This window comes from Melampsora larici-populina (genome assembly GCF_000204055.1).
Source record: "Melampsora larici-populina 98AG31 unplaced genomic scaffold MELLAscaffold_1, whole genome shotgun sequence".
Taxonomy (NCBI): domain Eukaryota; kingdom Fungi; phylum Basidiomycota; class Pucciniomycetes; order Pucciniales; family Melampsoraceae; genus Melampsora; species Melampsora laricis-populina.
This window is the reverse complement of record NW_006768765.1, coordinates 443,478-470,205: the sequence shown is the minus strand read 5'-3', so window position 1 is coordinate 470,205 and position 26,728 is coordinate 443,478. Positions and strand designations below refer to the sequence as shown.

General features: G+C 37.2%; 6 protein-coding genes across 6 annotated transcripts; 3 read left to right on the top strand and 3 right to left on the bottom strand.

The window, feature by feature from the left end:
• Nucleotides 1-2,332: 2,332 nt before the first annotated feature.
• On the top strand, nucleotides 2,333-2,610 carry MELLADRAFT_86736 (uncharacterized protein; the record flags this gene model as incomplete). The annotated part of the gene is made up of 2 exons (XM_007404094.1): nucleotides 2,333-2,507; nucleotides 2,573-2,610. The coding sequence occupies 2 exons, from the start codon at nucleotides 2,333-2,335 to the stop codon at nucleotides 2,608-2,610; spliced, it is 213 nt and encodes a 70-aa protein (XP_007404156.1).
• An 8,859-nt stretch (nucleotides 2,611-11,469) lies between these two features.
• Nucleotides 11,470-13,512, top strand: MELLADRAFT_46295 (uncharacterized protein; the record flags this gene model as incomplete). Its single annotated transcript, XM_007404095.1, has 5 exons — nucleotides 11,470-12,272; nucleotides 12,341-12,495; nucleotides 12,594-12,705; nucleotides 12,811-12,992; nucleotides 13,070-13,512. The coding sequence occupies 5 exons, from the start codon at nucleotides 11,470-11,472 to the stop codon at nucleotides 13,120-13,122; spliced, it is 1,305 nt and encodes a 434-aa protein (XP_007404157.1).
• A 353-nt stretch (nucleotides 13,513-13,865) lies between these two features.
• MELLADRAFT_100981 (uncharacterized protein) lies at nucleotides 13,866-16,074 on the bottom strand (the record flags this gene model as incomplete). Its single annotated transcript, XM_007403455.1, has 2 exons — nucleotides 13,866-13,916; nucleotides 14,557-16,074. The coding sequence occupies 2 exons, from the start codon at nucleotides 16,072-16,074 to the stop codon at nucleotides 13,866-13,868; spliced, it is 1,569 nt and encodes a 522-aa protein (XP_007403517.1).
• Nucleotides 16,075-17,403: 1,329 nt separating this feature from the next.
• On the top strand, nucleotides 17,404-19,077 carry MELLADRAFT_100980 (uncharacterized protein; the record flags this gene model as incomplete). Its single annotated transcript, XM_007404096.1, has 4 exons — nucleotides 17,404-17,426; nucleotides 17,673-18,025; nucleotides 18,084-18,961; nucleotides 19,042-19,077. 4 exons carry the CDS (start codon nucleotides 17,404-17,406, stop codon nucleotides 19,075-19,077), a joined length of 1,290 nt encoding a protein of 429 aa, XP_007404158.1.
• Nucleotides 19,078-20,201: 1,124 nt separating this feature from the next.
• MELLADRAFT_76231 (uncharacterized protein) lies at nucleotides 20,202-21,689 on the bottom strand (the record flags this gene model as incomplete). The annotated part of the gene is made up of 5 exons (XM_007403454.1): nucleotides 20,202-20,414; nucleotides 20,493-20,684; nucleotides 20,762-20,854; nucleotides 20,953-21,335; nucleotides 21,412-21,689. 5 exons carry the CDS (start codon nucleotides 21,591-21,593, stop codon nucleotides 20,371-20,373), a joined length of 894 nt encoding a protein of 297 aa, XP_007403516.1.
• Nucleotides 21,690-22,411: 722 nt separating this feature from the next.
• MELLADRAFT_46292 (uncharacterized protein) lies at nucleotides 22,412-23,944 on the bottom strand (the record flags this gene model as incomplete). The annotated part of the gene is made up of 3 exons (XM_007403453.1): nucleotides 22,412-22,890; nucleotides 22,984-23,729; nucleotides 23,808-23,944. 3 exons carry the CDS (start codon nucleotides 23,860-23,862, stop codon nucleotides 22,612-22,614), a joined length of 1,080 nt encoding a protein of 359 aa, XP_007403515.1.
• Between the last annotated feature and the right edge of the window lie 2,784 nt (nucleotides 23,945-26,728).

Sequence of the window (26,728 nt, the reverse complement as noted above, 5' to 3'; positions counted from 1 at the left end):
CTTTGGGCGCGCTCACCTTGTTTCCGAGATGTTTAGGCGTGCCCTGCGCCCAGGCGCGTGGTGTGCGCCTGGGCGCGTTATTTTTTTTGTGCCCCCATCCTGACCCGTAAAACAGCATGTAATATGTAACAAAACACCCTTTACACCTCATAACTCAGTGTCAAGAGTTAAAATGCTTATATTACATATCACACACAACATGTATATGTAATTGAGCATCACTAGTAATAATCATTAACATATAGTAATGATTAACCCTGAACCAATGTAGTGATAATAACAAATACCACTACAGTTAGGTTTAGAGAGGAGAGTATATAAACCCATCCTCTCTCAGCCTTCAGAGATACTCCCCCAAGCAATAATTACCCACTACTTTCAAAGAACAATTAAAGTTCAACTGAAGTAAAAATCAAGAGTCTTATATATAAATAAGACTAGTGATAAGCTTCATCAACTCTAATCAGCTTCCTGATCAAAAGTAGGTAATACATTCTTCACTCCCCTCTGGATCCTCTACTTCCCCCAAGTAGAAACCCAATTAAGGCTAGTGACCTCCAACCACTCCAGGCTAGTGACCTTACAAAGAACTTCAGGCTGGTGACCTTAAGAACAACCCCAAGTTGGTGACTTTAAGGACAACCAGATTGGTGAACTAAATCACTCTTTGATCTGTTACTATCATTCAAGTTAAAGGTAGACCGCGTTCGCCGGCAAAACCTGATTAAACTCCCAATCCCTACTACCAATTTTCAGGTTTACACGTTCAGCACATTTAATCTGATTTCCACACGCCTCACCCCAAAATTCAGATTCCTCATTCCTCTTATCATATAAATCCTTCATCACCTACCAATCTCCACACAATTCTCCAGCTTGCCGCATATACCTGCCAGACCACTCCATCTGAGTACTTATCTATCATCAATCCATCCGAACAAATCAATTGAAACTTCCTTCAAAACCCCACAAGGCAGCCCAAACTCACACTTTGTCAGGGTTGTGGTTGTTTTGGTACTCGATCACGGTGAGCTTGATTTCACCCTTCTCTAGACTTTCACGGAATGTTGTTTAAACTGACTGCAACTCTTCAGTATGCGTAGATATCTTTGTATCAATCGTCCCACATACAACAAGCTTTAGCTCTTTGGACTCTACCCAAGGACCGATTCATCAAATCCTAGCGGTCGATATTTTCTGTCTCACTTCTACTGCATTCGATCACTACCGAGGCTTTACTTTCAATAATAATGAGTCAAATGAATGTATCTATGGCTATCCATCAGTCATTGGGCTAAAGAAAATAATGTCAAATGGTCAATTCTATCATACAACTGAATATGATCTCTCATCTCGACTTCAAGCAAGACTTTCACAAATGAATTTGATCAATTGACAAATCACTGCATCCAATCAGTTCTGGAATCAAAGGCAAAATGAAATTTTCAATCAGATATACCGATCAGATTTTTCATTGAGTTATTTCATTGGTTGATCTTTCAGTCGTCTATCAGACTTATACCTATCAGTACAAGTTTGGGTAGATAATCAATCATTAACAATACCATTTTACGCTCCTCACAAGACATTCACAAGTTCTTATATATCAGTTTAATCATTTAATCAATCCCAGTTGAGATTCAATCAATTAATCTAACTCAATGGCTCGCACATGTTGAAGCCTTAATAAATCCAATTTCTTATTAAATGGCCTTCTCCAATCACATCAAAAATCAAATATTGAGATTTACCACATTCAGCTCAATTAACTTTCAATGTATCCGATGTGATCAACTACTCTATGATCTTTAATACGGAATCTGATTCAAATCATCGCACTGATTTATTCTTATTCAAGAATTGCAAAATCATGAGTGGTACTACTCTTAGCCTTTTTGAAAAAAGAGAATTTTGAGAAAGGGAGAACCTAGGTGCCTTCTTCATGTCAGTACCATCGTAACTGCTTGAATTTGAAGTTGTCAGCTGTTAATGTTGAATTCAATTCGTTGGATTTGGTTACCATCGACAGCGTTACTTGGCTCTCAAAGGGTTGGAACTAGGTTCGATAGGCGTGGGAGATTATAATGGAAACATGGCAAATTTTGTCGAGACCGAGACTGCTACACACAGGTGCTGCTCTCTTTTCCTAGGACCAAATGCAAGGATCGGTACCATTATTTTCCAAACAGAGTGGTACTAGAATCAAAAATGTGACAAATTTAACTTACACAGATAGGTGTGGTTACTCAACCAGCCTTAGAACGTCTTGAAGATCGCTTAAGCCAGCATTTGGTTGTTCAAGCTGTTGACTTATTAAGCTGTTTTGCTGGTAATGGAGCTGCCCTCAAACATTGTGAGCAGATGTGAGAAATGTGCGTTAATCTCTCAAAGTCAACTTGGAACTGACACCTGGACGACACATAATGGAGATGGTTTATCCAACGTATTTGCTGGAGCTGGAGCTCTGAATACTAGCTTCACTCAAGGTGGGAAACCAACATTTGCTGGTCAGTTTATCAATGCAGTATCCTTGACCATCCTGTCATTCAACCACTGTTTTTTTCTTCGTGAGGCAGGTGTGTTATCAAATGCATCAAAGTTTGTTGTTAGTTGTGAATGGATGTTAAGTGTTTTCATTCAATGGAATGGCAATCTTGTAAGTCATTCTCTCTTGACATGTATCAAAATCAAAATCTATCAATTTCAATTTTGATTCTTATTTTGGTTTAGTTTTATGTTGTATTATTTGATGAAATAGAATTAAGCAAAAAACACTTTAGAATTTCATGAAAAATGCATAAAATGAATGAAGAAATTGAATTACATGAAAGATGTGAATCAACTTTTGATTCATCCATTAAGAAACTTGAAACTTGTTTAGATGTGAAAGTTTAATTATTATAGATTTAATCTGAGTTCTTTCATTAGAACTTGAACCTCATCTTTCAAAGTAAGTTATCAAAAACTGATTTTATTTCTTTCAATCTTTAAAATGAATGAAATCATTTAAAACTTCAAATCCAGATTTTGAATCCATTTTGTTTGATTTTTTGACTTGTTCAATTTTTAGATGACAGAATTTAGAACCAAGTACTACCACAGGAGAAGAAGAAGGCAGTTCACAAAACTTGAACCTTGAAACCTGAATCAATTAAACCATTAAAAATCTGGACTCATTCAGTTAAATCACTAATTAGATTAATTCAAGAAAGAAAACAAGAATCATTGTATTTAAAAAATTGGTCAAGATTTATCCAATTTGATTTTGAATAAAACTATATTCAACAGGGTTACAATCAGGTCTATAACTTCAAATGGAGGTCATCAATTAAAATTTGATGTTGAGGATTGTTGGATTAATACAATAAAAGAAAATTGAAATTTGTGAAATTGGTTGAAGAAGATTATTTGATGCTATTGAACTTTTATCTTTAAAATATAGTTTTGATAATCAAAGTTTGTGAAATTTGTCTTGATGAAGACAAAATCAAGGATCATGAAATTATGGGAAAAGAGTTAAGAATTGATGGGAATGGGTTGAATTATACAGAGAAAGTATGTGCTGTTTCAAGGAGAAGACAGGTATCATTGCCGGCAGTGAGTCTTAGATGTATTGTTGCAAATTTACAAAAAAACAATCACAGAATCTCCATGGTCATTGTTGATTGTGAATGTAGAATCCTTTAACCCAATGGGGATGTACATGTTATTGTGTTTCTACATAAGAAGATGATCTCATTTTACTGTTGTTGTAGATCATTTGGTTAAGATACACAGTGTTCACTTGATCTTAGTGAGTATGTGAAGATGGTACATCCACAATCTGTTCATTTGAGTATGATAAGGTGGTTGTGTATTTTGGAAGCCACTGTACAATCGGCAATGGAAAAGATTGATGGGATTGGCACTATGTCAGACACTGGTATCTAAATTGGCAGGAATGGCTGGTGTTCAGGCCAATGTGAGCCATTGATGCGGCGCCCGCCGCCCAGTTGTGCTAGTAAGGATTAAAGGAAGGTCCTGGATCCAACCTTCAATTAAAATAATATTAATTTATTATAAATTATAAATCTCCTCCTTAGGAGTCAATCAACTGAAGTCTGTCTGGGTTTATCCAAACAGACTGTCAGTCCCCTTTTTTCCTCTTCTCCCTTCCTTTTTTCTTCTTTACTTCAAATTGTAAATACTACATATTTGAAATGAAAGGAGTAAAATCAAGTAAAACCTACCAATTGCCCATCTTGTGAGCATTGAGCACTCCCAAGAGAGTACCCAACCCTCACAACATATCACACAACAGCCTTTGCAGTATAATCACGACACCAACAATACCCATGGGATGACTGTCAATTCCACAAAGCTTGCCGAACTTCCAGCACCGATTTCCTCGAGTTTTGCTGAAAAACCTGTTCACAATTGGACAAGTTTTTTGAAATTCACAGGGAATGAATGACAGACCCCATCGCAACACCAATATCACTTCTAATTCAAATAACAATGACGAAATTGATACCAACAATAATGTCACCAAAAAATAATCAACTGTCTGGGGGGCGGTAATCAAATTGCCTCTAGTATTGCAAGGTAGAAATAGCTGAGCTCAATCACATAAATAGTCCTCTCATCGAGTGTTGTCTGTTGTCCCCTGCCCCCACAAAAACTTTTGTTATCAGCTCTATAGAACTTTGTTTGGCTTTGATAAAGCATCCGGACTATAACACACAACTTCTGTCTTCCTCTCCAATTGGTTTCTTACATACCCTTCTCAATTCTAGAGCTCAAGTGTCTAAGCGCGAAGATATGGTTTGTGATTCCCACTTGGTTCCCCTTGCTTCTTCAACTGACTGATTTGTGCCCTTACAGCCACGCCTGGTTATGGCAATTGTTGTTATGCAGTTTTTGGCTCTTTTTCTGTTTGGAACTGTTGCACCCTCACCCAATGTGTGTCCTTGATCAACCTTTGACAACAAGTATTGCATCTAATTCTCCACACTGAAGATTTTATTGACTCTGAAATACCCAGACAAAGCTTCAGAAGTGAACATGTCCTGATAGTATTACATACTGCGCAATATCTCCCGGGTGTGCCTTTTGCAATGGTAAATGTGGTAAGCCTCATTCACTTTCTTATATTATTGCGCTGTGAATCGATTGGTTGCCAAAAAAATCATTCAGTTCCACAAGGAAGCTGTTGATAGCACGATTCAAACAATTCCCTTGCTTGCTTAATTACTTGTATCAATTTGTGGCGCCCTCATTTCAAGTTCTTGGATTTGAAGTCTCGCATCCTAGTTGTTCAAACCAAGTATATGATTCTAAGATCAGTTTTGAAGTTGTGTTCACATTCATGACCATGTTGGAAGTGGCCCTACAGCCATCTATGTGAAGGGTTTTGTTTCACCTTTTTGGTCCAAGATGTGATCTGAAATGTTATGTCCACGCTGTCTATGAATTCAATGCCTTGAGTTCTTGAGTTCAGTCATCAAGAATGACTCGACTTGTGTACATGGAGCATCAAAACATCAACTGTGTGAGCATGTGAATGAGGAATAAGAATCATCCAGTGGTCCCCAGATACTGAATACTTAGATCGAGTTCATCATGATGCAAGTCTCAGCACTGGTTCAAGTTCAACCACCCCAAAAATGGCTTTTTCCCTTTCTACTTTGCTGATTTACCTAAGAAGACCCTCTTATCATCATATTCCATCCGACCACTTCACTCAAATCATCTTGACTATGATGCCCCATTTTTTCATACACGTGTCTGTTGTTGGTGCCTTCTTTTAATTATCTTTTGATGTTCTTATATCATCTCTTACTTTAGTCGTTTCATTTTATTCTCAGCTTTCTTTAATTATTTCTGTTAGCTGTTATGTCTTCTTTCTGTCAACCAAACTTTTTCAACCGCTTCTACAAACTCATTACAAACGTGTTTGCTACCGTCATCCCTTGCAGATTTATCTACGCGTAAGTAAATAAACCACCCACATTCGTCTTCGACGTTCACCCCAAAACTGATTCTTCCATCAATAAATAAAACACAAAACCCTTCACAAGAGATGAACAGCCGAGCCACCTTTTGAGATGAATTCTTCACTTTTACAATGTCAAATTGACAACTAATAAGAGTCGGCCATGTTTATCATTACACAGAAGTACAATATTAGCTGGGTCCAAGTGGGCTGCAAAGTGCTTGTAAGTTTATGCACTTGGACCTTCCAGCCCTTCAAGAATCAATTTTTTGAAAAATAAACTTGCCAAGAATGTGCATCTCAGGTGGGGCTTTCCAATATTTATTTTCAAAATCAAATTTTGAAGCAGCATTTTTGATGTAAGAAAAGTTTCATTTTAGCCATATTTCCAACTTGAACCCTAGCTTGAAGGCCCGCTATTGTGTCATTTCCTTATCCGACACCAATATCAAAGAAGTTGTTTACTTCAAGTTATTACCAAACATGATCACATAACATAATTACTGCCCTTACATTGTCTCTAATCAAACAATTCCAAACCCCAACTTTGACCAGCTCAAACAAATCCAACTAATACCATATCAGCCCATAAACTCAATCCTCATTATTAGGTCTTTGTACTTTCAAGCAAACAGCTGATCACTTATGCATTGCAGATCTTATACCGCTGCTTCGGCTTTGCATACATTACATACCCGTAACATCTCAAAACTCCTACCCATGGGCAAATTCTGTTCCGTCATATTTGGTCACAATTGTGACTGAGCATTATTTGAGCACTTGTTCATGAGGACTGCGGTTTTGGTCTTCTAAATTGAAGACCAGGTCAAAAGTTTACATGCGATTTCGGTCTTTTTACCCCTCTCACCATTAGGGCATTCCAGGCGATGCTGACAGGATGGAATTTGAACCGTTCTAAACCTCTTTTTTGACTGGGAGGAACATCCTGTCGCTCGAGCCGGAGTATATACATGGGCTCGAGTGCGTCACTCAAAGTCACACAGTGCCCGCGCATCCGCAGTGCCTGCGGCCGTGTATGCACTTGAGCACAACGTGACTTCGAGTGACGCGCTCCGGCCTACATACTCCGGCCTACTCCGGCTTCTTTACCCCACAAACGTCAATGTGCATCTTCAACGTTGTTCAAGATCCTGACGATGACATCATTCAGGATTTCTAACTTTCTTACCCCATCCGACCCTCCCTGTCAGGCTGTCTCCAAGGATGATGACGAGATCGATGACGTGATGTACAAACTACGAATCGAAACTCTTTTTTATAAACCAAATCGACTTGCTCAGCACTCAGCTTGACGAGCTCTATCATCCAGGTGTTTTTTTTTCTTTCTAACGATAGACTTTACAATCACATCATCTAATTATGTTTTCCTATGCATCTCGCAAACATCATCACCCTAGCCCCTACCCCTCACCCCCTCGTCTTTTTTCCCCTTTATTTTACCATATTTTTCTTGTATGTAGGGACACTTTTTCGGTTATCGGTTACTAAGACGTTTTTTAAATTATTTTTATTAATTAGTTTGTTCAAGCCTTGCAAACATTTCCTCACAAAGTTCATTCGAAATTACAGTGTTCATAAACATCACTGTTTTCAAAGATGGACGTCAAATCATGGTTCAGTCTTATTGTTTATCTCAATAAGTTATTCGGAGGACTTAAACCTGCGAGTGGCCATGTTGTCAATCTTATGAAGTCTAATTGACGACTAGGTTCAAAGTCTAAAATTGAAGAAATGGAGATGTAAAAAGATAATCAGGCTTTAAGCTATATTGTAGGCTGTGATTATTCAGGCTGTGATACTTGAGAAACAAAAGTGTAATTTATTTTAGGTGCAAAGAAATTGGAGGGATTAACATATGCACAAACTTGCAACAAGAACCTAAGAACCACTTCTCGCACTGTTACATTTTTCATTTTCAAGGACTTGATGAATATGACTTTTTGATACCCACAACATGTCATACAAACCAACTAGCGACAAATTCCCTTCTCCACAAAATCCAAGAGAAATAATTTTTAGTCTTAAAAATTGTTCGGCTTCGAATGTTCTTTTGTTACATCACATTGTACCATTATTGTATGGAGATACCGACCGAGACAATTAGGCCCTCGCCCCGGTCGATCCCCGTCCCCGAAACCGGGGTCGGGGATCATTCCCCGAATTAGGGGTCGGGGAATGATCCCCGCCCCCGAAATCGGGGATCGGGGATCAATCGGGGAATTTCGGGGAATAGAGCATTTTCCCAGAACAAAAAACAAACGATCGTCCATTACCCAACAAGATACCTTCACCGATATCATCTAACCTCAAACAAGATCAAGTGGAAAGGATCATTAGATCCTCACATTCTTCAAAAACCAATCAAAAAAAATATTCAAAATGGAAGCATGTCAAAAAAGTTAGGTTGTAAATTAGTAATCCAATCTCTATCATGATTGATTCATTGAATCATCATTTTTGAACGTTTTGAGCTAATTCTTTTGGATTTCATCATCCGTTCACTTTTAGATTCCTTTACCCAGATATTTAAATTCATCCGACTGTATTCACTTCAAAAATCATCATACTGACTCAAAAGACAAAATTCATCGAGTAGTGATTCAACCTTGCCAATTTGTTTTTTTTGTTGTTCTAACTTCTTGAAATGCAATCCAATTATGAAGGAATACATTATATCAAGTTTTGATAGCTTTACTTCAAGATCTCCTAAACTTTGATCGATGTGATTCTTTTGATGTGGAAATGAGATTGAAGTGATTCTTTTGTTTTGGAAATGAGATTGAAGTGAACTGATCAGTTCTAGTTTTGATAGTTGTGCTTCGAGATCTTCTAAGCTTTGATCGATCTGATTCGAATTCACCACTGCGTGCCGAGTTCATGATCCTTTAGGAGTCATTTGAACTTCAAAGACTCATCTGACTACGATTCTTCATGATCCATTCGGGGAATCCCCGGCATTCCCCGATCCCCGTCCCCTAAATAGGGGACGGGGATCGCCCCCCGTCCCCTAGGGGTAACTTCGGGGATCCCCGAATCATTCGGGGACGGGGCGAGGGCCTAGAGACAATAGACTGCCCAGTGCCTAGACTCAGACTGCCGTTGAGGCTGGACAGGGTGGACTGCCCGAAAAGTTTAACTTGTAAATAAATTACACTTGATTTTGAAACATAAACAGAAAACGTCATTTTGAGGATTGTGTCCGATAATTTATGTAAGCGTGTAACTACACTTGGAGGAACAGAACTTCCCCAGACCCCACAGCCGCCATCTGTTTTTCAAATTGAGATAGATAAGCGACATAAGCGATACAGCAAAGTCAAATGTACAGCATCGTAAACTCAATATAGAAGATCATAGAATTCATCATCATCATCATCAAGCATCGGGTGAAGCATCATCATCATCATCATCATCATCATTCACTTACCCTTGATATGTACAATAGAAACTCAAAATATTTTACCATTTAGAATTCAATTCAATCAACAAAATCCTCAAGACATTTTACCCCGGAGTGGAATCGACTTGTTAATCAGAGAAATGTCAAAATTAGAAAAATCTTGATCACAAGACTCATGAAGAATTCAACGTGATATTTGACATGTATTACATATATCTTTTAAATTGAATTTCTATAAGAATAAATTTAATTTATTTCCAAGATTTCTTCGTTTGGTTGATCACCAGATCAAAACATTTAATATGCATCGTTCGGTGATACAAGAAAACTTTTCTCGTTCCTCACTTCATTCACTTTCCAATACAGCATATCATCGATTTTATTGTTAAATACAAGGAAGTTCTCAAAACCCTTTCTCAATCTCTTCTTGAATTAAAAAGCTCAAAAAAAACACTAGCTCAAGAGACGTTGCAGACTTGATTGAATCCTGAATTCCATACTTACTTGCTCTTCTTGATCATTAAAATTAATCTCTACCTCAAAGAATACCTTCTCCAAGGAACTTCTTTGTAGTTTTTTTTCTCAAATTCTTTCAAAGCAAGCTTTTTGGATCTCCATTGAAAGAACACAAGAAAGAGGACTTTTGTTTTTGGACTTTCCTTATCACAGGCATATATTTTAATTATTGGGATATTTGAAAATCATACCGTCAAATCCATCAATCTTCTCTCCTGGCTCCTGGATTAAAGTTCGGGTTAGTGATCTTGAATTTGAATTTGAATTTTCCAAGGATTTATACCCCACATTTTTCCTATTTTTTCTCTCTCTCTCTTGCGGAATCTCGCTTTCCGTAAATCTGCGTAAAACGTTCTTGTACAACCACAATATCCACCCTTGTAGAATTTATGCCCTTTACACAAATATGTATTATACTCTCTGTCTCTCTGTACCTCGCCTAATTCATAACTCTCGTGATTGGTAGGTCAGCTGGTTTTTGTAATAGATGATTTTCAATTGATTTTTTGTATCATTCATCTTCATCATTCTGTCTTAATCCTGGGGAAACTTTGCTGATCTTTGTGTACTGTTAAGCTTTCTCTGAGTCACCTTTTCTACATTTAAAAAGACTCAACATCATCGCACTTTCCTCAAAGAGAACAGGATTGATCATTTTTTAGCAATTTGATTATTAGCATTGCGTTGATCTTATTACCTACACTGTTTTGATTCTTATCAATTAAACTCTCAAACAGTTTCTCACATTCCTCTATTTACTATTCAAAATTCCTCTCTATCTTATTGGTAGTTTTCGGCTTTTCGTCTTCATCTTTTCAGATCTTATATCTCGTAGCTCTCTTGCTTTTTTTTGACAAACAAGCTTGATCTTTTTTCTTTTATAAGACTCACTTTTTTCAAACCCATTTGATTTCTTATTATTCCTCCATTATTTCTTTTCATTAGTCGGTGACTTGATAAAAGATTTCGAAGAGCACACATATAATTCGAAATCCGAGGCAAGAATCAGTTCAAAAGATTGATTCGAATATCCCAAGTTGATCAACTAGAAGTAAATCATATACCAGTAAATCCAAGATATCACCATCGAGGATCAATTTAAATGTGAGTTTGAATTTTATGGAACAGCTTCATTTGTTCCCTTTGATCCATTTAAATGTGATGATAGAGCGTCAAACAAATTGATCGATCATTCATCTTTCTCAACTGTTTTACAAACAGCATAAAGCATTCTCTCCGCCAAATATTCAACTGGTTAGTTACATTCATATTGAGCTTATATGCATATATATCCTTTCTTGCATGGATATTTGAAATTCTTCCAGTTTAAACTTTTTCGGGATTTAATTCAAAACCATTTCACTGACTTCTTTGTTTGATCCTCGCAGATATCCTCGTAGTAAAACCTATCAAGTTGAAGATCAAGTTTTCTCATCTTGAGATCTCTTACTTTTTTATGCGTAATCTTTTCAAACACAAGAAAAAGGAGATCAATTTACCAACATAATTTAGTATCGTGAATCTAAAAGTTTAGAAGACATCTTGATATACTTAAGAAATGCTTATCTCTCCACAATCAACTCGACCTTCATTGAGGTCAAAACAAGATCAAACAACAAATACTTGTAGAAGATCATATCAATTAAATCAAAACATACCAAGATCAATTTCGATTAAAAAACAAATCACAGAAAGAAATCAATTACCGTTTATCTTAGTAACCGGTGCAACAGGTTATATTGGATCACATGTAATACTTGAACTTTTACGTACTAAAAAATATCAAATCATTGCAATTGATAATTTATCAAATTCTTCTTTATCTTCAATTTTAAAAATTAAATCTTTATGTAAAGAAGAATCTAATTTATTAAGATTTCATCAAATTGATTTAAGAGATCAAACTTCATTATTAAATTTATTTAAATTTTATAGAAAGAAATCAATTCCTACCCAGACCCATGATCATCATCATCATTATTTAAATTCTAATCAAAATGTTATACATCAAAGTTTAATTCAACATGTTATACATTTCGCTGCATTAAAATCAGTTTCAACTTCACATTTAGAACCTGAAAATTATTATCAAACTAATGTGATCGGAACAGAAACATTAATCAAGATCATGAAATCAGAATCCATTCAATCTTTAATCTTTTCATCTTCTGCTGTTGTTTATGGTAAAAGATTAAATCATCAAGTTTTGAAAGAATCTGATTGTTTGATTGATCCAATCAAAGGTGCAAATGAAGAAAACCATCAAAGGGTGATGTCGCCTTATGGTTATAGTAAATTAAGGTGTGAAGAAATCGTTCATTCGGCTACTCTTGATGGGAAATTAAAAGCTGTTATTTTGAGGTAAGCATCATTCTCTCTGATTCGAATACCTGAATTCGTGGTGTTGATTTTGTTTGGGGATTTATCAGATACTCAAATCCGAGTGGAAATGATCCAAGTGGATTAATTGGAGATTCACCAAAACAACCTGAAAACTTAATCCCGATTGTTTGTGAAGTCTTAACAGGCAAAAGAGATCACCTTTGTATTTATGGTGATAAATTTAATACACAAGATGGTACAGGTCAGTAGTCATAAGGCAAAAGTTGCTCAATCCGCTTCACGTTCTTTTTAGAAATTTCAAGGATTGAGGAATTGATTTGAGTGTTTTGCTCGTTTTAGGTGTTAGAGATTTTATACATGTTCAAGATCTCGCTAAAGGTCATTTAGCTGCACTTCATTCACTTGAACAACAAAACCAACATAAGTTCAAAGAAGATTGTAGAACATACAAGTTGAGTTTCTTTTTTCACATTTCCAATCCCGTCTTTCAACACAACTCAAAGTTCTTTGAAAAAAACCATATACTAAAATCTTTTTTCGAAATTAATCTAAACAGTTTAAGCACAGGTAAAGGAACAAGTGTCAAAGAAGTTATCAATTGTTTAGAAATCATTTCAGGATTTAAGATTAAAACGATTATTAAACCACCTAGATTAGGTGATTTAGATAAAGTGATTTGTGATTCGAATAAAGCGTTTCGAGAATTGAATTGGAAATCAGAAAAAACTATTTTTGATAGTAAGTTCTTTCTTATCCTTTATTTTTCAACAAAAAGCAAAAAATGTTGATTTGTTTGGTTTTACTTTTCGATCTAGTGGCTAGAGATATGTGGACTTTTTGTTTGAAAAATCCCAATGGATTAAATTGACTCATCTTTAAATTTTAATTCATTTTTTCATCTTGATTTTCAAAAACATTCAAATCACCACATAAATATACTATGTATATGATTGAAGAATTCAGTGTTTTTCTTTTTCGTATCTTCTCGCTTTTTTGATACAAGCTTTAAGTTTTATCTATGATTGAATTGTTTTTTTGATTCGGTTTTCGGTTTGTTTCGAGCTTCTATCAATTTGTTTTATTCTTTATCATCTGTAAAAGTAAGACTCTTTTGATCTTCGATTTTTTTTGTAAGATTGGTTTTCTATTTTTCTTTTAAAGATCTGTACTTTTGCTTAACTTTCTCTTTGACAACAAAACCAAAAACCAAAACCTGATTTTTTGACCGTCAAATAACTTATCTCATTAATTTTGACTTATTTTTTTTAGGTATTTGATTAATGGGTTCTAATTAAATATTATGATGATATCATTATCTTTTGTTTCATTTATTGATTTTAAAGAAATCATCTTCTGTGCTCTTTTTTTCGAATTTCCTTTAGTTCTTTTGAAAAAACAAGCTTGAACTTTTTTGTTATTTTGTTTGAACCCATTCTTTTACTTACCAGAAATGAATGAATTCTATGAACTTGAGAAAAAAAGAAGCAAGAGAATCAAAGAAGGTTTTGCTTTTTACAACAAACATAAATTCAAATCTTCTTTGATGACAAGTACATTTTATCATTCTGGTTTTGGGGTTGTAAATTTTAAAAAGAAAAAGTAGTATTACATTTATGTGATTGAATTGAACAAAGAGCTTTTGGTAACACCATGACCATTGGCCTAAGAGAAAAGAAAAAGACTCTTACAGACAAGAATTTTCCTTCAATGAGGTTCAATCTTTTATCTGTACCCAACATATACCACCAAATGCACCATTAAGGCGACTTGTAGGTAAAATATTGATGAGGTAAGAGGCATATTTTGCTGCTTCATCCCACAAATTGATCGGTACACCAGACTGAGCAAGCAGACATCTCATTTTGACTAATAAAGTATAATTGAACTTTTCAGCAACACCGTTGGTCTGAGGGCTATTAGCAGGTCCTCTTTCAACTGATATACCCTGCTCTTGAATGTAAGTCATAAATCGAGTTGAGCTGAATTCTCCACCTCTGTCGGAATGTAGATAGGCTGGTGTTATGCCTAATTTATTTCTAATCTCCTTGATAAACGACATAAGACATGATTCAGATTCAGATTTTGTCTTCATTAGATATATACGATTAAATCTAGAGAAATCATCAATTATTACTAGCACATAATTCTTCCTAGCCTTGCACAACACGGAGACTTGAAGGACATCAAAATGTAAACGTTCGAATGGTTTCGTTGACATCGGAAGAGGGTGATTGTGAGGTCTGGCTTTTAGTTTGCATTTCACACAAATTTCACAGTTCTTTGATGATTGGAAACTATTGACTTTGATGTTTCTGAAGACCAAAAATTGTTTGAGATATTCATCGGAAGGGTTTCCAAGAATAATGTGCCAATCCGTTGAAGGTTTGATGCTTTGAATATTGTTAACTTCACTCCTTCCTTTAGCAACAAAAAGTTTCCCGTCTCGAGGGAATTTGAGTATTATGCGATTTGCCTTCCGTATTATAACACCACTCGGTACATGATGAATGGTTAAGCCATGATCTTCTAGTTGAGATGCGGAGATCAGATTTCTAGGTCCAGCGGGAACATAGAAGACAGGATAGATGATTTCCCCTCCTATGCTCATTTTTCCGACATGAGTAACAGTTATAGTACCACCATATGTATTCAATACTCTGAACGTAGGCTTCGGGTCAATGATAAGACCAAAGTTGTTGACAGTTGTGTCAGTCGCCCCCGAATCGTAAGTCAAATCGAAACTATCAGAACGTATAGATGCAGATACCGCAGAGAAAGATTCAATCATGAAACATGATCCGTCCATGGTCTCATCCTGATTGTTGTTTCTAGAGACCGAATTTGCATTCATTGATCCGGAATTGTTTGATCGATTCGACTTCATTTGATTTTCTAAACGATTCAGTCTTTCTCGCATTTCTCGAATTGATTCCTGATTCTGATCCGATCTCTGGTTTCCAAATCTGGTTGGAATTATTCCTCTAGGCCGAAAGTAGCCATTGTTCGTTTGCGAGGAAGAAGATGGATTAGGAAATTGAGGTTGAGGATTGCGAGATAGAATATGTTGATTTCTGGATTGACTATTAGGAGAATTTTGATTCAAAGAGGAAGGCTTCTTGAAACGATTGAATGCTTGATTTCGTTGATTATGAGCAAAGTTTACTGTCATATTAGATTCGACATCGTCTCGTCGATTTGCTTCCAGCATCATACTTTCATAAACACTAGCATATGTGAATGGTTCCGATTTATAAAGAGTTTGTATGAGAGGGGTTAGAGATTCATCGGAATTGAAAGACGACAGAAAAATGCAGGCATTAAGACCGGTAGACATCTTAGCAAAATCAGGCATAGATGCTAAGGAGGTTCCGAGTGAAGTTATCAGACTATTGAAATTAGAAATGTGTTCCTTCATCGAAGTTCCCACATTGTAGACAGTGTTAAAAGTCTTTCGAAGTTTAGCTGAGACGGTAACAATACATAACATTCCACATGCTCTTCCGAGGGCTTGATAGGTATGCCAGAAACTCGGGGAATTATTTATGATTATATCATGAAGGTCTGATTCAACAATGTCCCATAGGAGAGAAAAAGCCCAAGCATTTCGGACACGATAAGTTTGAGTTTCTTTGTTGTCCCGATTCCAGTCAACATCTAACAGTTTATCAAAACCTTTGCTGGTTAAAACGCTGTCGACCATGATCTGCCACTTTGCCCAGTTGGTTTGATTGAGTTTAAAGAATCTGAATTTTGAGACATTGATTCCAGTATCATATTCGGAAGAAGTTGAGGAAGTGTCCATATCGACAGAGGAAGACATATTCGATTGTATCTAATACTATAAAGTGAATTGTTGCCAAGACTAGACTCTCGCTACCATGAAAGCTTTTGAGATCTTTATGTCTTTATTGCAGCAACAATCACATATATAGATTTCAAACAACTAATATAAGACGTTAGTAAAAGAAATAAAACAGACTTTAAAAGAGACATGTAGACAATGATCAATACCTAATATAAGATCAACACTAGTAAGAACTCGGTGAGTGTAAGTGACTTCTAGGAATATTGGATGATCCCTACTATGTCTACAATAAGAAACATTAATACATATGTTTTATATTCTTTTCTTAGCAACCATCAAAGAATCTAATTACCTGAAAACAATAGATAGGTAGCAGACTCCTCCTGCAGTCAGTTACTATCAACGAGACTATGTGTCGTGGTGATCTAGTAGTTGTTGTTTTCCTAGATATCTTTGATGGGTAAAATAGAGAAATTGAGAATAAATGAAATGAGAGAAAATGATACGAGAACAAATCAAGAAAGAGAGAAAACATAAATCATAAAGAGAGAGAGAAGTTAAATCATAGAAAACATCAATAGGAGCTTAGGTCAAAACGTATGAGAAGATATTGACGCATTTAACCATTGCCAATTCCATTCCATTACCCATTACATAATTGATCATTTGACGTAGTAAACTTCAATATATCATTGACCTCTCACTGGGTATGATTTCAATTACACAACAGAAAAATCATTATGAACAATCGCGAGGTTTGAATATGAGAGGATGCAATCATCCATGTGCTAGAGGGTGTTGATATAACAGACCTCTTTTGTATTGTATTTCGAACCTCATGAGAGGCTTATTGTACAAGTTTTTTTGCTTTATTTGGGGAGCCGTCTTGCCTTGGGACCGTGCCTTCAACTGACGCCCTGTGGAATGGGATGAAGTTTGATTTATTTGATTTCTCAAATCGAATCGAATTTATTCCTTCCTTTGATTTTTGCTTTTCATTGCGATATTGTCAATGTGAACTGTTGCTGTTTTTCCGTGAAGATGAAGTTTACGACGCTTTGAAACAACAGGAAAATAAAAGTGCACCTGTGGTGAGACCAGCCTTTTTGCATTGTGCATCCCGGTACTCCGGTGATGAAGTATTTGTAAGTCGATTGCATATGTTGGAGTATACGCGGCTTGTGAAGTGAGGTCATTGAAATCTTAGAACTGATGTCTTCTGATGGCAGCATGCGCTTTGGAAATAGTCAAACATCAACGAAGAGGTATACCGTATGAACATCAATATCGAATGGTAAACTAAATGCTTGGAACAAAACTTTGGCAAAACTTTGCACACAAGGAATGTATAGCCCAGGAGCGCATTGGTGAGAGTGCAAAGGTTTTCCTAAAGATCTAGATTGTTTGTAGACAAGTGAGTGTATATACCAGGTGGTGGCCATAGCATAGTAACCGATGGCTGAGTGACTCCTGTCCTGACACTTTGAAGCGGACCTGCTTGAAGTTTAGATTTACTTGATTTTTTCAAAGTCATCGTTCTCATCCTTTACAACTTGACCACGATCGCAACCAAGAAAAAATATGATTGATGACTCGAATACCCGCATACATAGTCTAAATAGGCCATCGACCTCACCCAAAGCCGAACTACCTTTTGAGATTGTGTCTATGATTGTTGAAATCCTGTTCGAACACCACCTTTCTCAGCCAAAGTACCCGGAATGGTCCTTCAGCATTGCCTCTGACCCATTCCTTTACTCGTGGGTTACTCCCGAATTCCTTGGCTTGCGATTAGTTTGCAAAACTTGGGCACTAGCTGCCACTCCCATTTGCTTTCGCACTCTTTGGTTCCGAGACTCGAGTCACGCGCAGATCATGATCAACCTGATGACAGGCCCAGTGCAAGCGTTGGATTTCTCCTCCTTCGTCAAGCGACTTGCATTCCAAGACGCAGGGTACTGGAAAGGTGCGCTCAGCAATCAAGCCAATCATCTCGGGAGATCTGACATCAGGTTCTCAAATAGATAGAAACGAGGGTGACAATCCGATGCTATGTGACCCGAACTCGACGGATGAAGTGGTAGATTTGATTAACTTGATTGGTCAAAACACGACCGAGTTGTATCTGAAAGTTCACGATTCTATTATGATCACATCATCGCTCGTAGAAGCTGTGAAGAACATCAAAGGTCTCAAGAAACTCAGTATTGAAGCAAGACACGATTATCAACCAGACGGCGGTTATGATTCCCAAGCGTTTTCTGATCTTCTTGTGGCTCATCCCAACCTCGAATGCTTAATCCTTCATGGGTACAATCTAGAAACTTTATCACTAGGAGAAACAGCCCTGTCAAAACTCAAACACATCAGCTTCATTGATTACTTCGACGCTATAAACATTGAGGGGATGACCCAGATCTGTACGTTGGCAAAACACAGTCTGAAATCGATCGAGTTCTTCTCTTATGAAGTGGATCAAGGAGATTATTCTGAGATGATCGAGCCCTTATTTGAACCCATCATGAACACACTTGAATTTATTTCATGTAATTCAATTGACAGCGAGATACCACAAGATACCATTGATACGGAGTTTCCACGACTTCGTGTAATACACATGGCGTCTTATGGCGGCGAGATCATTGAGGGGGATTGGCCAATCTTTCATCACGTTCGAACGATTTCTCAGTCGCTTGATGATGGGCAAAAGTCTTGGAGAAGAACTTTAAATCAAACTGCTGATGTTTCTTGGAAACCACCCAATCTTCGACTTCTCGTCTTTACTGAACCAAACGCAATCTCCGCAAGAGACGAGGTGATGGATGAGAAACTAATCAATGCCTTAAAGATGCATGGGATCCATTGTTGTTACTATCCCAAAATAAAACCAGATGAACTATTGGTCAGTCAATATCTATAGTGCATATATCATAGCATAGCTCAAGGTATGAATACTCACGCTTTGGGTTACTCTATGGCTAGGAATTGGACTTGAGGTTCAATGGTCCCATGAAATAAGTTGATGTACATTATTATGGAGTCTGTTGAGTTTGTAACAAGTGTATCGAATATCTTATGTAACAATTAGCCATCATCAAACTCAAATAATCATTAAGCTCAACTAGATCCTTGGACAATTATAAATCAAACGAGTCTTGCATCACTTATATGCTATCTTGTTTTTTATTTTTTATTTTCAATTTTTTTCTCTTCATCTCATCTATGTTTGTGTTTCAAAATCGCATACTCCTTTTCTGAGCTTGCCAGTACATCTCAAAAACAAGGAAGCTTTGGCCTTGGCGTACTTGGATCATTGAACCTGTCGTAAAGGCTTAGCAGTTCAGTACAAAAGGAAACGGTAAACCTCAAAATCAGTCGTAAAACCCCTTTATTTTACCGTAGACCTTATGGTTGGCTAGTAAGATGGGAAATCAAAAGCACTTTAAAGTAAAAAAGGAAAAAAGCTCCTCTAGTAAGCAAGTTTGTCCGTTTAAAGCAAGATTGCTCAAGATTCTTGCTGGTCTCGGGGCAAACTTGGGATGAAGTCCTAAGCCACCCTTTGAGGACGCGGAAACCGCGCTCGCTAAAGCGGCTTAGTTAAGCTTAAGCTTAAGCCATTGTGCTACCTGGAGGCATTGTGTTTGGTGCAATGTAGATATGTACTTGATCATCATAAATAGTGGTATTCAAACTCTGGTTGAGGATAGTTACACAGTTGTCAATATGAGATTTAATTTTTGATGTGGAAAATTATTTATAGGTCATTTGCAAGATTGCTCATGATGTAAAATGGCAATGTTTAACATATTCGACATCAATTTATAATCTCATTCCACTATAGCTTTGGTATATGATATTAGTAAACTTAATTTGTGTCAGTGATATGGTGATTTCTACACCTGAAGGCTCATGAGTTTCCTATCTCAAAATTACGAAAGCTTTGATATCTACAAACTGCTTAGTCTATCATAATTGGCAAGGGAGAGACAAAAGGAAGTCTAGGTAACAAGAACAAGTTATCGTCTTAAAATTCACTCGATCAGAAGTGGTGAGGTTTATAGTGCTTGGGACAGAATGAAGTCTTCCGGAAAGATCTTGTTATAATTCTTGTTTTGTAAAAATTATGCGATTGAATTGATCTAGGCAACTCAACATGGTGAAGCTTGAATTTTCATCCTATCAAGTATACCTCAGAAAGTCTAGGATTGAGGAGATATGACAGATTCGTAAATGGATGAATATAGAAATGATACATGCTAAAATTTCAAAAAAAAGAATCAAACAAAACAACAGAACAATCGAATAAACCGCCTACCATTCCTCATCAGCAGTAGTAGTAGTATCTTCTTCATACCCTAAAAACAAACAATTTAAAGGAAATCATCGGCTCAGTGTTTGATGATGAAGAAAGCTGAAAGGAACAGAAAACTTACAACTTCCATCTGCTTCATGAACTTCTCGATGAACAGTAGTAACCGAATGTCTTTCTTCATTATCATCATAACCACCATTCATACCCCCACCCCCACCACCATTTCCATATTCCAACATTCCACCTCCACCTCCACCATAATTTCCACCACCGTAATTATTAGAACCTCCTTGATATTCATGTTGACGTTCACCTAAAAAAAGAAATACAAAATGTTAAGGATGCGTTACAAAAAGTATTGATAATGATACAAAGTTTTTTTTTGTTTACCTTGGTTCAGTCCGGCCATATACGCTGCACTTTCCTTCCTTTCTTCATGTTTTTCATGTTCTTTCCATTCATGACTGGCAAAAGCCCCCAAAGCTAAACAATTCCCGAAAAGCAAATCAAATTTAGAAAACTTCAAAAGAGACTCGAAACGTCGATATGAATGCCATAAATTTGAAAACAAAGAAGCTCACCTAAACCTCCAGCAGCACCTAAACCAGCTCCCATTAAGCCAGACATTCCACTTTTAGGTTTATTACCCTTAGTGACCGGAGGTGGACCCGAAGCAGCAGGCGGAGCTCCACCATAAGGTTGAGAAGGAGGAGGTTGACCGTACCCATTAGAAGGTGGTGGACCTCCATACCCATTCAAAGGTTGTGCTCCATAACCATTTTGACCAGCTGGAGCTCCGTATCCATTTGGTTGATTGAAAGCTCTTTGATCATTAGAAGGTGGTGGTGGTCCAGGAGGAGGACCAAAGTTTTGTGGTTCTGGAAAAGTCCATTGTGAAACGGGTGGTTGAGCTAAAGTATTAACGTAATACCAAGCATTATGTTGACCATTCCATTCTTTGATCCTATTAAGTTGTATATGAAAAATCATTCGATTAAGTGAACGGTTCCGTAAAAAATCAAATTAAATAAGAAGCTCACCAGCCATGTGGTAAAGGTCTATCATTAGGATTAGGAGGAGGACCCGAGTTATGTTGTGGAGGTTGCCATTGTCCATTCTGAGGAGGACCATTGTTCCAGTTCTGTTGTTGCTGAGGTGGAGCATTATTCCATTGACCTTGTGGTGGTTGTCCACCGTAATACGGTTGTTGTTGAGCATACATGTTGAAGGAGATTAGAAGGTGGTATTGTATGTGAGGATATTGATTTGATGGATTTGCTTTTGAGTGATCTCAGATATTTATTGTAAACTGTGTGATTTGGTGTGTTTGATGCACAAACGCCGAGCGGTTGAGCACAGCCTATATATCAATTGGAACTACTAATTCATCTCTCGTCATCAGGGGGCTTAACGCCTGCTGCAGTGCTGCCTCATATCAAAGAAACCGACCGATCTCTACATGAAAGAAGTTTCACATTTGTTTTTCTAGTTTAATTACCAATCCTGTCTGATCCCTTCAAGTCTAGCCTTCCCGATGTTGATGAAATTGTAAAAACATTCAAATCATTTCGATCCTTGTTAAAACTTTAAGGTGATGAGGGATCATAAACTGATTGAAGATCAACTTTCTATTACGTACTACAAATTTGACATAGGCTGAGCCTTGAGGGGGCTGATCTTCCTGGCGACAGATCTTGAGCGGACAAAGTTTAGAACCAAGGGCATGTAGCGCCATTTCGTCACAAAGTCGTATGGGTCTCGCTAGGTCTCGCTTCCTGATCAGGCCCCACAAGCCCAAAGTGGATCTCGGGAAGTTGAGACAGAGAGAAGATTTTCAATGAAAGCAAACTCTTCTAAGCTGTCATCAGCCACTACCTAGACTCTTGCCGTGCACATACTGGACACTGACAGTCCGAGTCATTCAGAATGGTCGCACTCAATCATAATCTTCTTTGAGATTAGTTCTATTGGACTTTCGTAGTCCTATATGCATCAAATTTTAACGCAACCACAAGGCAAACTATCGCCAGGGGAAGCACTATACAAAACTGTTTTGTTCATTCTCTTGTATTGAGTATGCGATATATTTGGGGAATTTACAAGCTGAATAAGATATATGATATTTTCATCAAAAAAGGCCTTTTCAGAAAAATGTGATACCTGTAAAATCATCACAAATTACAAAAAACATAGAGCCATTAAAACCCCCTGTAGTTAAATATGTTGATTTTAGATATAGATTATTGATCTTTCTTCGATTTTTCCATTCGAATTCGTTTAAGTTCAACTCGACGAGCAATTGAACGTTGAAGATTAAGATTATATTGTAACCAAAAATTCTCGGTTCCAAATCGATCCACAAACCATTGAACGAGTGCATGAGCTAAATAACCAGTTGAAATATACGCTTTTCCAATCGCTCCTCCTTGTAAGCCTATCGTATCAAGTACACTTTTCACGTAGGTCTTGGGTGATGGGATCATAAAACTCGATTTTCTTATCTTGGACATCTCTGAAGCCTGTGTAATGATAGGTAGGTATAATTAGCATTGATCTTTATACAAAAAGTTGACTCGAATTCGATTTATGTAGATATTGGATTTCAAACTTACCACGAAATAAGTATTCAATAATCGAACATGAATTCCTTTTGGTTTTAGTTCAGTACCAAGAGCTTGTGACCAAGTATAAAGAAACCCTTTACTCCCAGCATAAGTGGCAAGCATAGGAGTAGGTACAAGTGCACTAAAACTTCCAACATTAAGGATAAGACCAGCCTTTTGAGGTAACATGAATGGTAACGTCATTTTGGTTAATCGTACTGGAGCGATCACATTAACAGCTGTGATTGACTTGAGTTCATCTAGAGGAGTCGATTCAAATTCGACTGGTGAAGCATGAGATAATCCTGCATTATTGATGAGGACTGAGATAGGTGCAATCTTGGCTGCTGATGATAAAGCTTCTTGAAGTGAACTCCAATCTGATTCTGAAGCGTTTTCGAGATCGATCGGATGAGATTTAATTTGATTTGAACTCTTCATGGTCGATTTTAATTCATTTTCAAGAGTGGTTAATTTAGATGGATTTCTACCAATCAAAAATAAACTAAAACCAGCTTTAGAAAGTTGTAAAGCAAATTCTTTTCCAATTCCACCTGTTGGACCTGTGATCACCGCCCAATTTGACGGACCATCTTTGTTTAATTTGTTCTTTGATAAACTTGATAATTGTAATCTGAACGGTTTAGAAAGTGGTGTGAATGTAAGTAAGAGGCGGATTAGAGAGATTGGATATTTAGCGAGGGTGATGAATCCTAGGAAAGTCAATGAAAGGATAATCCATGCACTTGTTTCAGCTTCAAGATAGAACAGAAAGACGTATGGTCAGCTTTTAGTTATACCATCATCGATCACATTCGAAGAACATAACTTACATCGTGCCTCAGTTCTGAGCCAGCCAAGAGGAACTTGAAGAAGGTTCGAAAGCATGATGGACGATTGAAAGGAGTGGTCGAAGTGAAGTTGAGGAAATCCGAAAGTGAAGTTCGAGTTAAAATACCGCGGAGCACCTCAGTTTAGGGGTCACACTCTACGGTCCGTCCTTCCCTCTGAACATCACCCCACCCCAAATACATACGCCATCCAACAGTTTCCAATCACCAGGCTGACTCCTGAAGCAGATCACTATCATTCATCCCCAACCAACGTCAGTTAAACTCTCCATTGTTTTTCAATCTTTGTACTCCTCCCGCTTCCACTTCATCTCTTACTGTCAGTTAAAGATCTGGATCTTCAATAGGAGTCCTGAATTTACATCTCAGTATTCATTTCCTTCAATCCAGCTTGGTGCAAACCTCCTGGTAAAATCAAACTAAGCTCAAGAGACGAGCTCATATTGTATTTGGGGAGCAAGCCTGAGGATAGGTATGAGCCCTTCTTCAAGTTGCCTCCTTGTCCTTGTAGCTGGTATTGTACGCAACATTTCCATACCTGCAACATCTGCAACACACAAAAACTGATCAAACGTGTATAAAGCCTCAGGTGGTGCAAAGTCTCTTGGTTTGATAAATGAGATGTTGCAGTCAGGACAGAATGATTGGAGTGGGCATCTGCCGAAAATATTTGCAAGAAGACCGTCACTGTCAGGATATATTACAATACTCTGGCCACTTAGTTATGAGTTCGTATAGATCACGCCAATGCCAGTGCTTCAGACAACTTTACTACAAGATTCTGAAATGTATGAAACATTTCAGAATGTCCAATGGAGAAATGGATCAAATTCATCATCTAGAATGAAGGTATCAAAAGCTTTATCAAGTAGATATTCAGAGAAGGTGAAACAACATGTTGAACTACTTGAAGAGGAAAAAGTACATCAAGCCATTCTTCCTCACTGCTTCTTGCCAAGATTTTCTGGTGTCTCTTTGCTCTTTTTAACAGAGAGTCTCAAGGAATAATCAATCTCTTCACAAAGAATGAACAATAAAAGCTAGAAGATTACCAAATCTGGTTGAAAAGACAATGGACTGATGATGAAGCGGACATGCTATACAAACACTGGGCTTCACATGAGTCATCATTCTTATCATTATCAAAGATGAAGTCTTACATGGAACATATTTCATTTGAAGACATGATTGTATGTATATGTGAAAGGAAATTTTGTCCGCAAAGAAATCCTTGAAACCCAAGCAATTCATGTCAATTTGATAAAGTTGAGCAATTTTCTTCCCATGATGATGGGTTACCTAATGCCATATACAATAGGCAAATGTATTAAGGCTTGATTGACTCATAAATCAAAGGACTTATTGCCATTGGACAGGGTTAAATATTTGGACCATAAGTGGGTCAAAATTTTATATATTCTCTTGAGGATTTAAGGCTGACTACAGATCATCAATCCAATTTGTTCAGCATCAATTAGAATTTAGTCATGGTATCTGTACTACCGAGCATTATAATTAGAGTGATATGAAGAGAATCCAAACATTCTGGGAAAAGTGTGAGTTGGGTTCAAAGTTTTTGATAGTCATTCATACTTGAACTTGAATCACCGCCAAGAAATTCACGTCGGAAAGCCCTTCCTGTTGTCATTTCGGGAAGGGCGCCCCGATGCAGAATCGCGCCCAAGTCATGCGATTAGACAGACTTCCGATCCGCAATCGAGCACGCACCACGCGACTGATTGTTCAGTCCGTTTCAAAAACGCGCGGGCCCATCCGATTGAACACAGCTCCGATTTCAAACCGCGTGGGTGGCATCCGACTGAGCCTCAGCCCGATGCAAACACGCAAAATACGTGTCCGACTCAAACCCGAATGCGATAGAATCATCCGATCGCGTAGCCCTCAACCGAGGCCGCCTCTACCCCGCATCCCCGATGCAATCTCGCGCCCGATACAAAATCGGTGATCATCTTGCGACCCAATCATATCCGATGCAATCGAATTTGCGAATGAATTTTGCATTTTGGCTTGTGATCCAATCCCTGATCCAAAATGACAAACATTTTATTTGAAAAAAGTGTATGTAAGTGAAGGAAAAAGAACAACAACTATATATACGAAAAAAAGTTTCCATAACTGATACTACTATCTATGTTCCTTGTTCCTAATCCTTCTGTTCTCTACAAATTACCTCTCAGCGCCAAATAGCTATTATGTAATCCTTTTAGCCTTATTATGAAAACAGCCGTTTACGACTGAGAACTTGCATGGCTCATGAAGTTCGGCTTCGAACTTCGAACTTCGAGCTTTGAACTTCGAACTTTGAAGTTCGACTTCGAACTTTGAAGTTCAAAGCTCGAACGTCAACTTGGAAAGCACAGCACTTTCAGCTTGAATCTTTTCAAAATTTGACAAGATAAAAAAAACACAAATACGACATCAATAGACGAACCGCCAACATTTTTTCAAAAACAAGTAATCAGACTTTTTTTGCAAACAAGTAGAATTTCTTTCTTGAAAATAAGTAGATTTACTCATTGAAAAAGTGAGACAAAACAATATTTAAAAAACAGGGTTTTTTGTAAACAAGTAGATTTTCTTTTTTTGAAAGCAAGTAGATTTTCTTTTTTTGAAAATAAGTAGATTTTCTTTTTGGAAAATATATCTTTTTTCTTGACATCAAGTTAGTAGAATTTTTGAAGCCAAGTAAATACTTTTTTTTGGAAAACAAATCTTTTTTGAAATCAAGTTAGTAGATAATTCGAAAAAAGTTAAGGCGGATTTTTTCTGGAAACAAGAAGTAAAATGAAATCCAATCTATAGTTTTTGTAAAGGCTTGAGGGCGTCATTCACTTCCTTCTTATATTCCTTCCACTTATCTTGATCTCCCTACGTATAGCCAT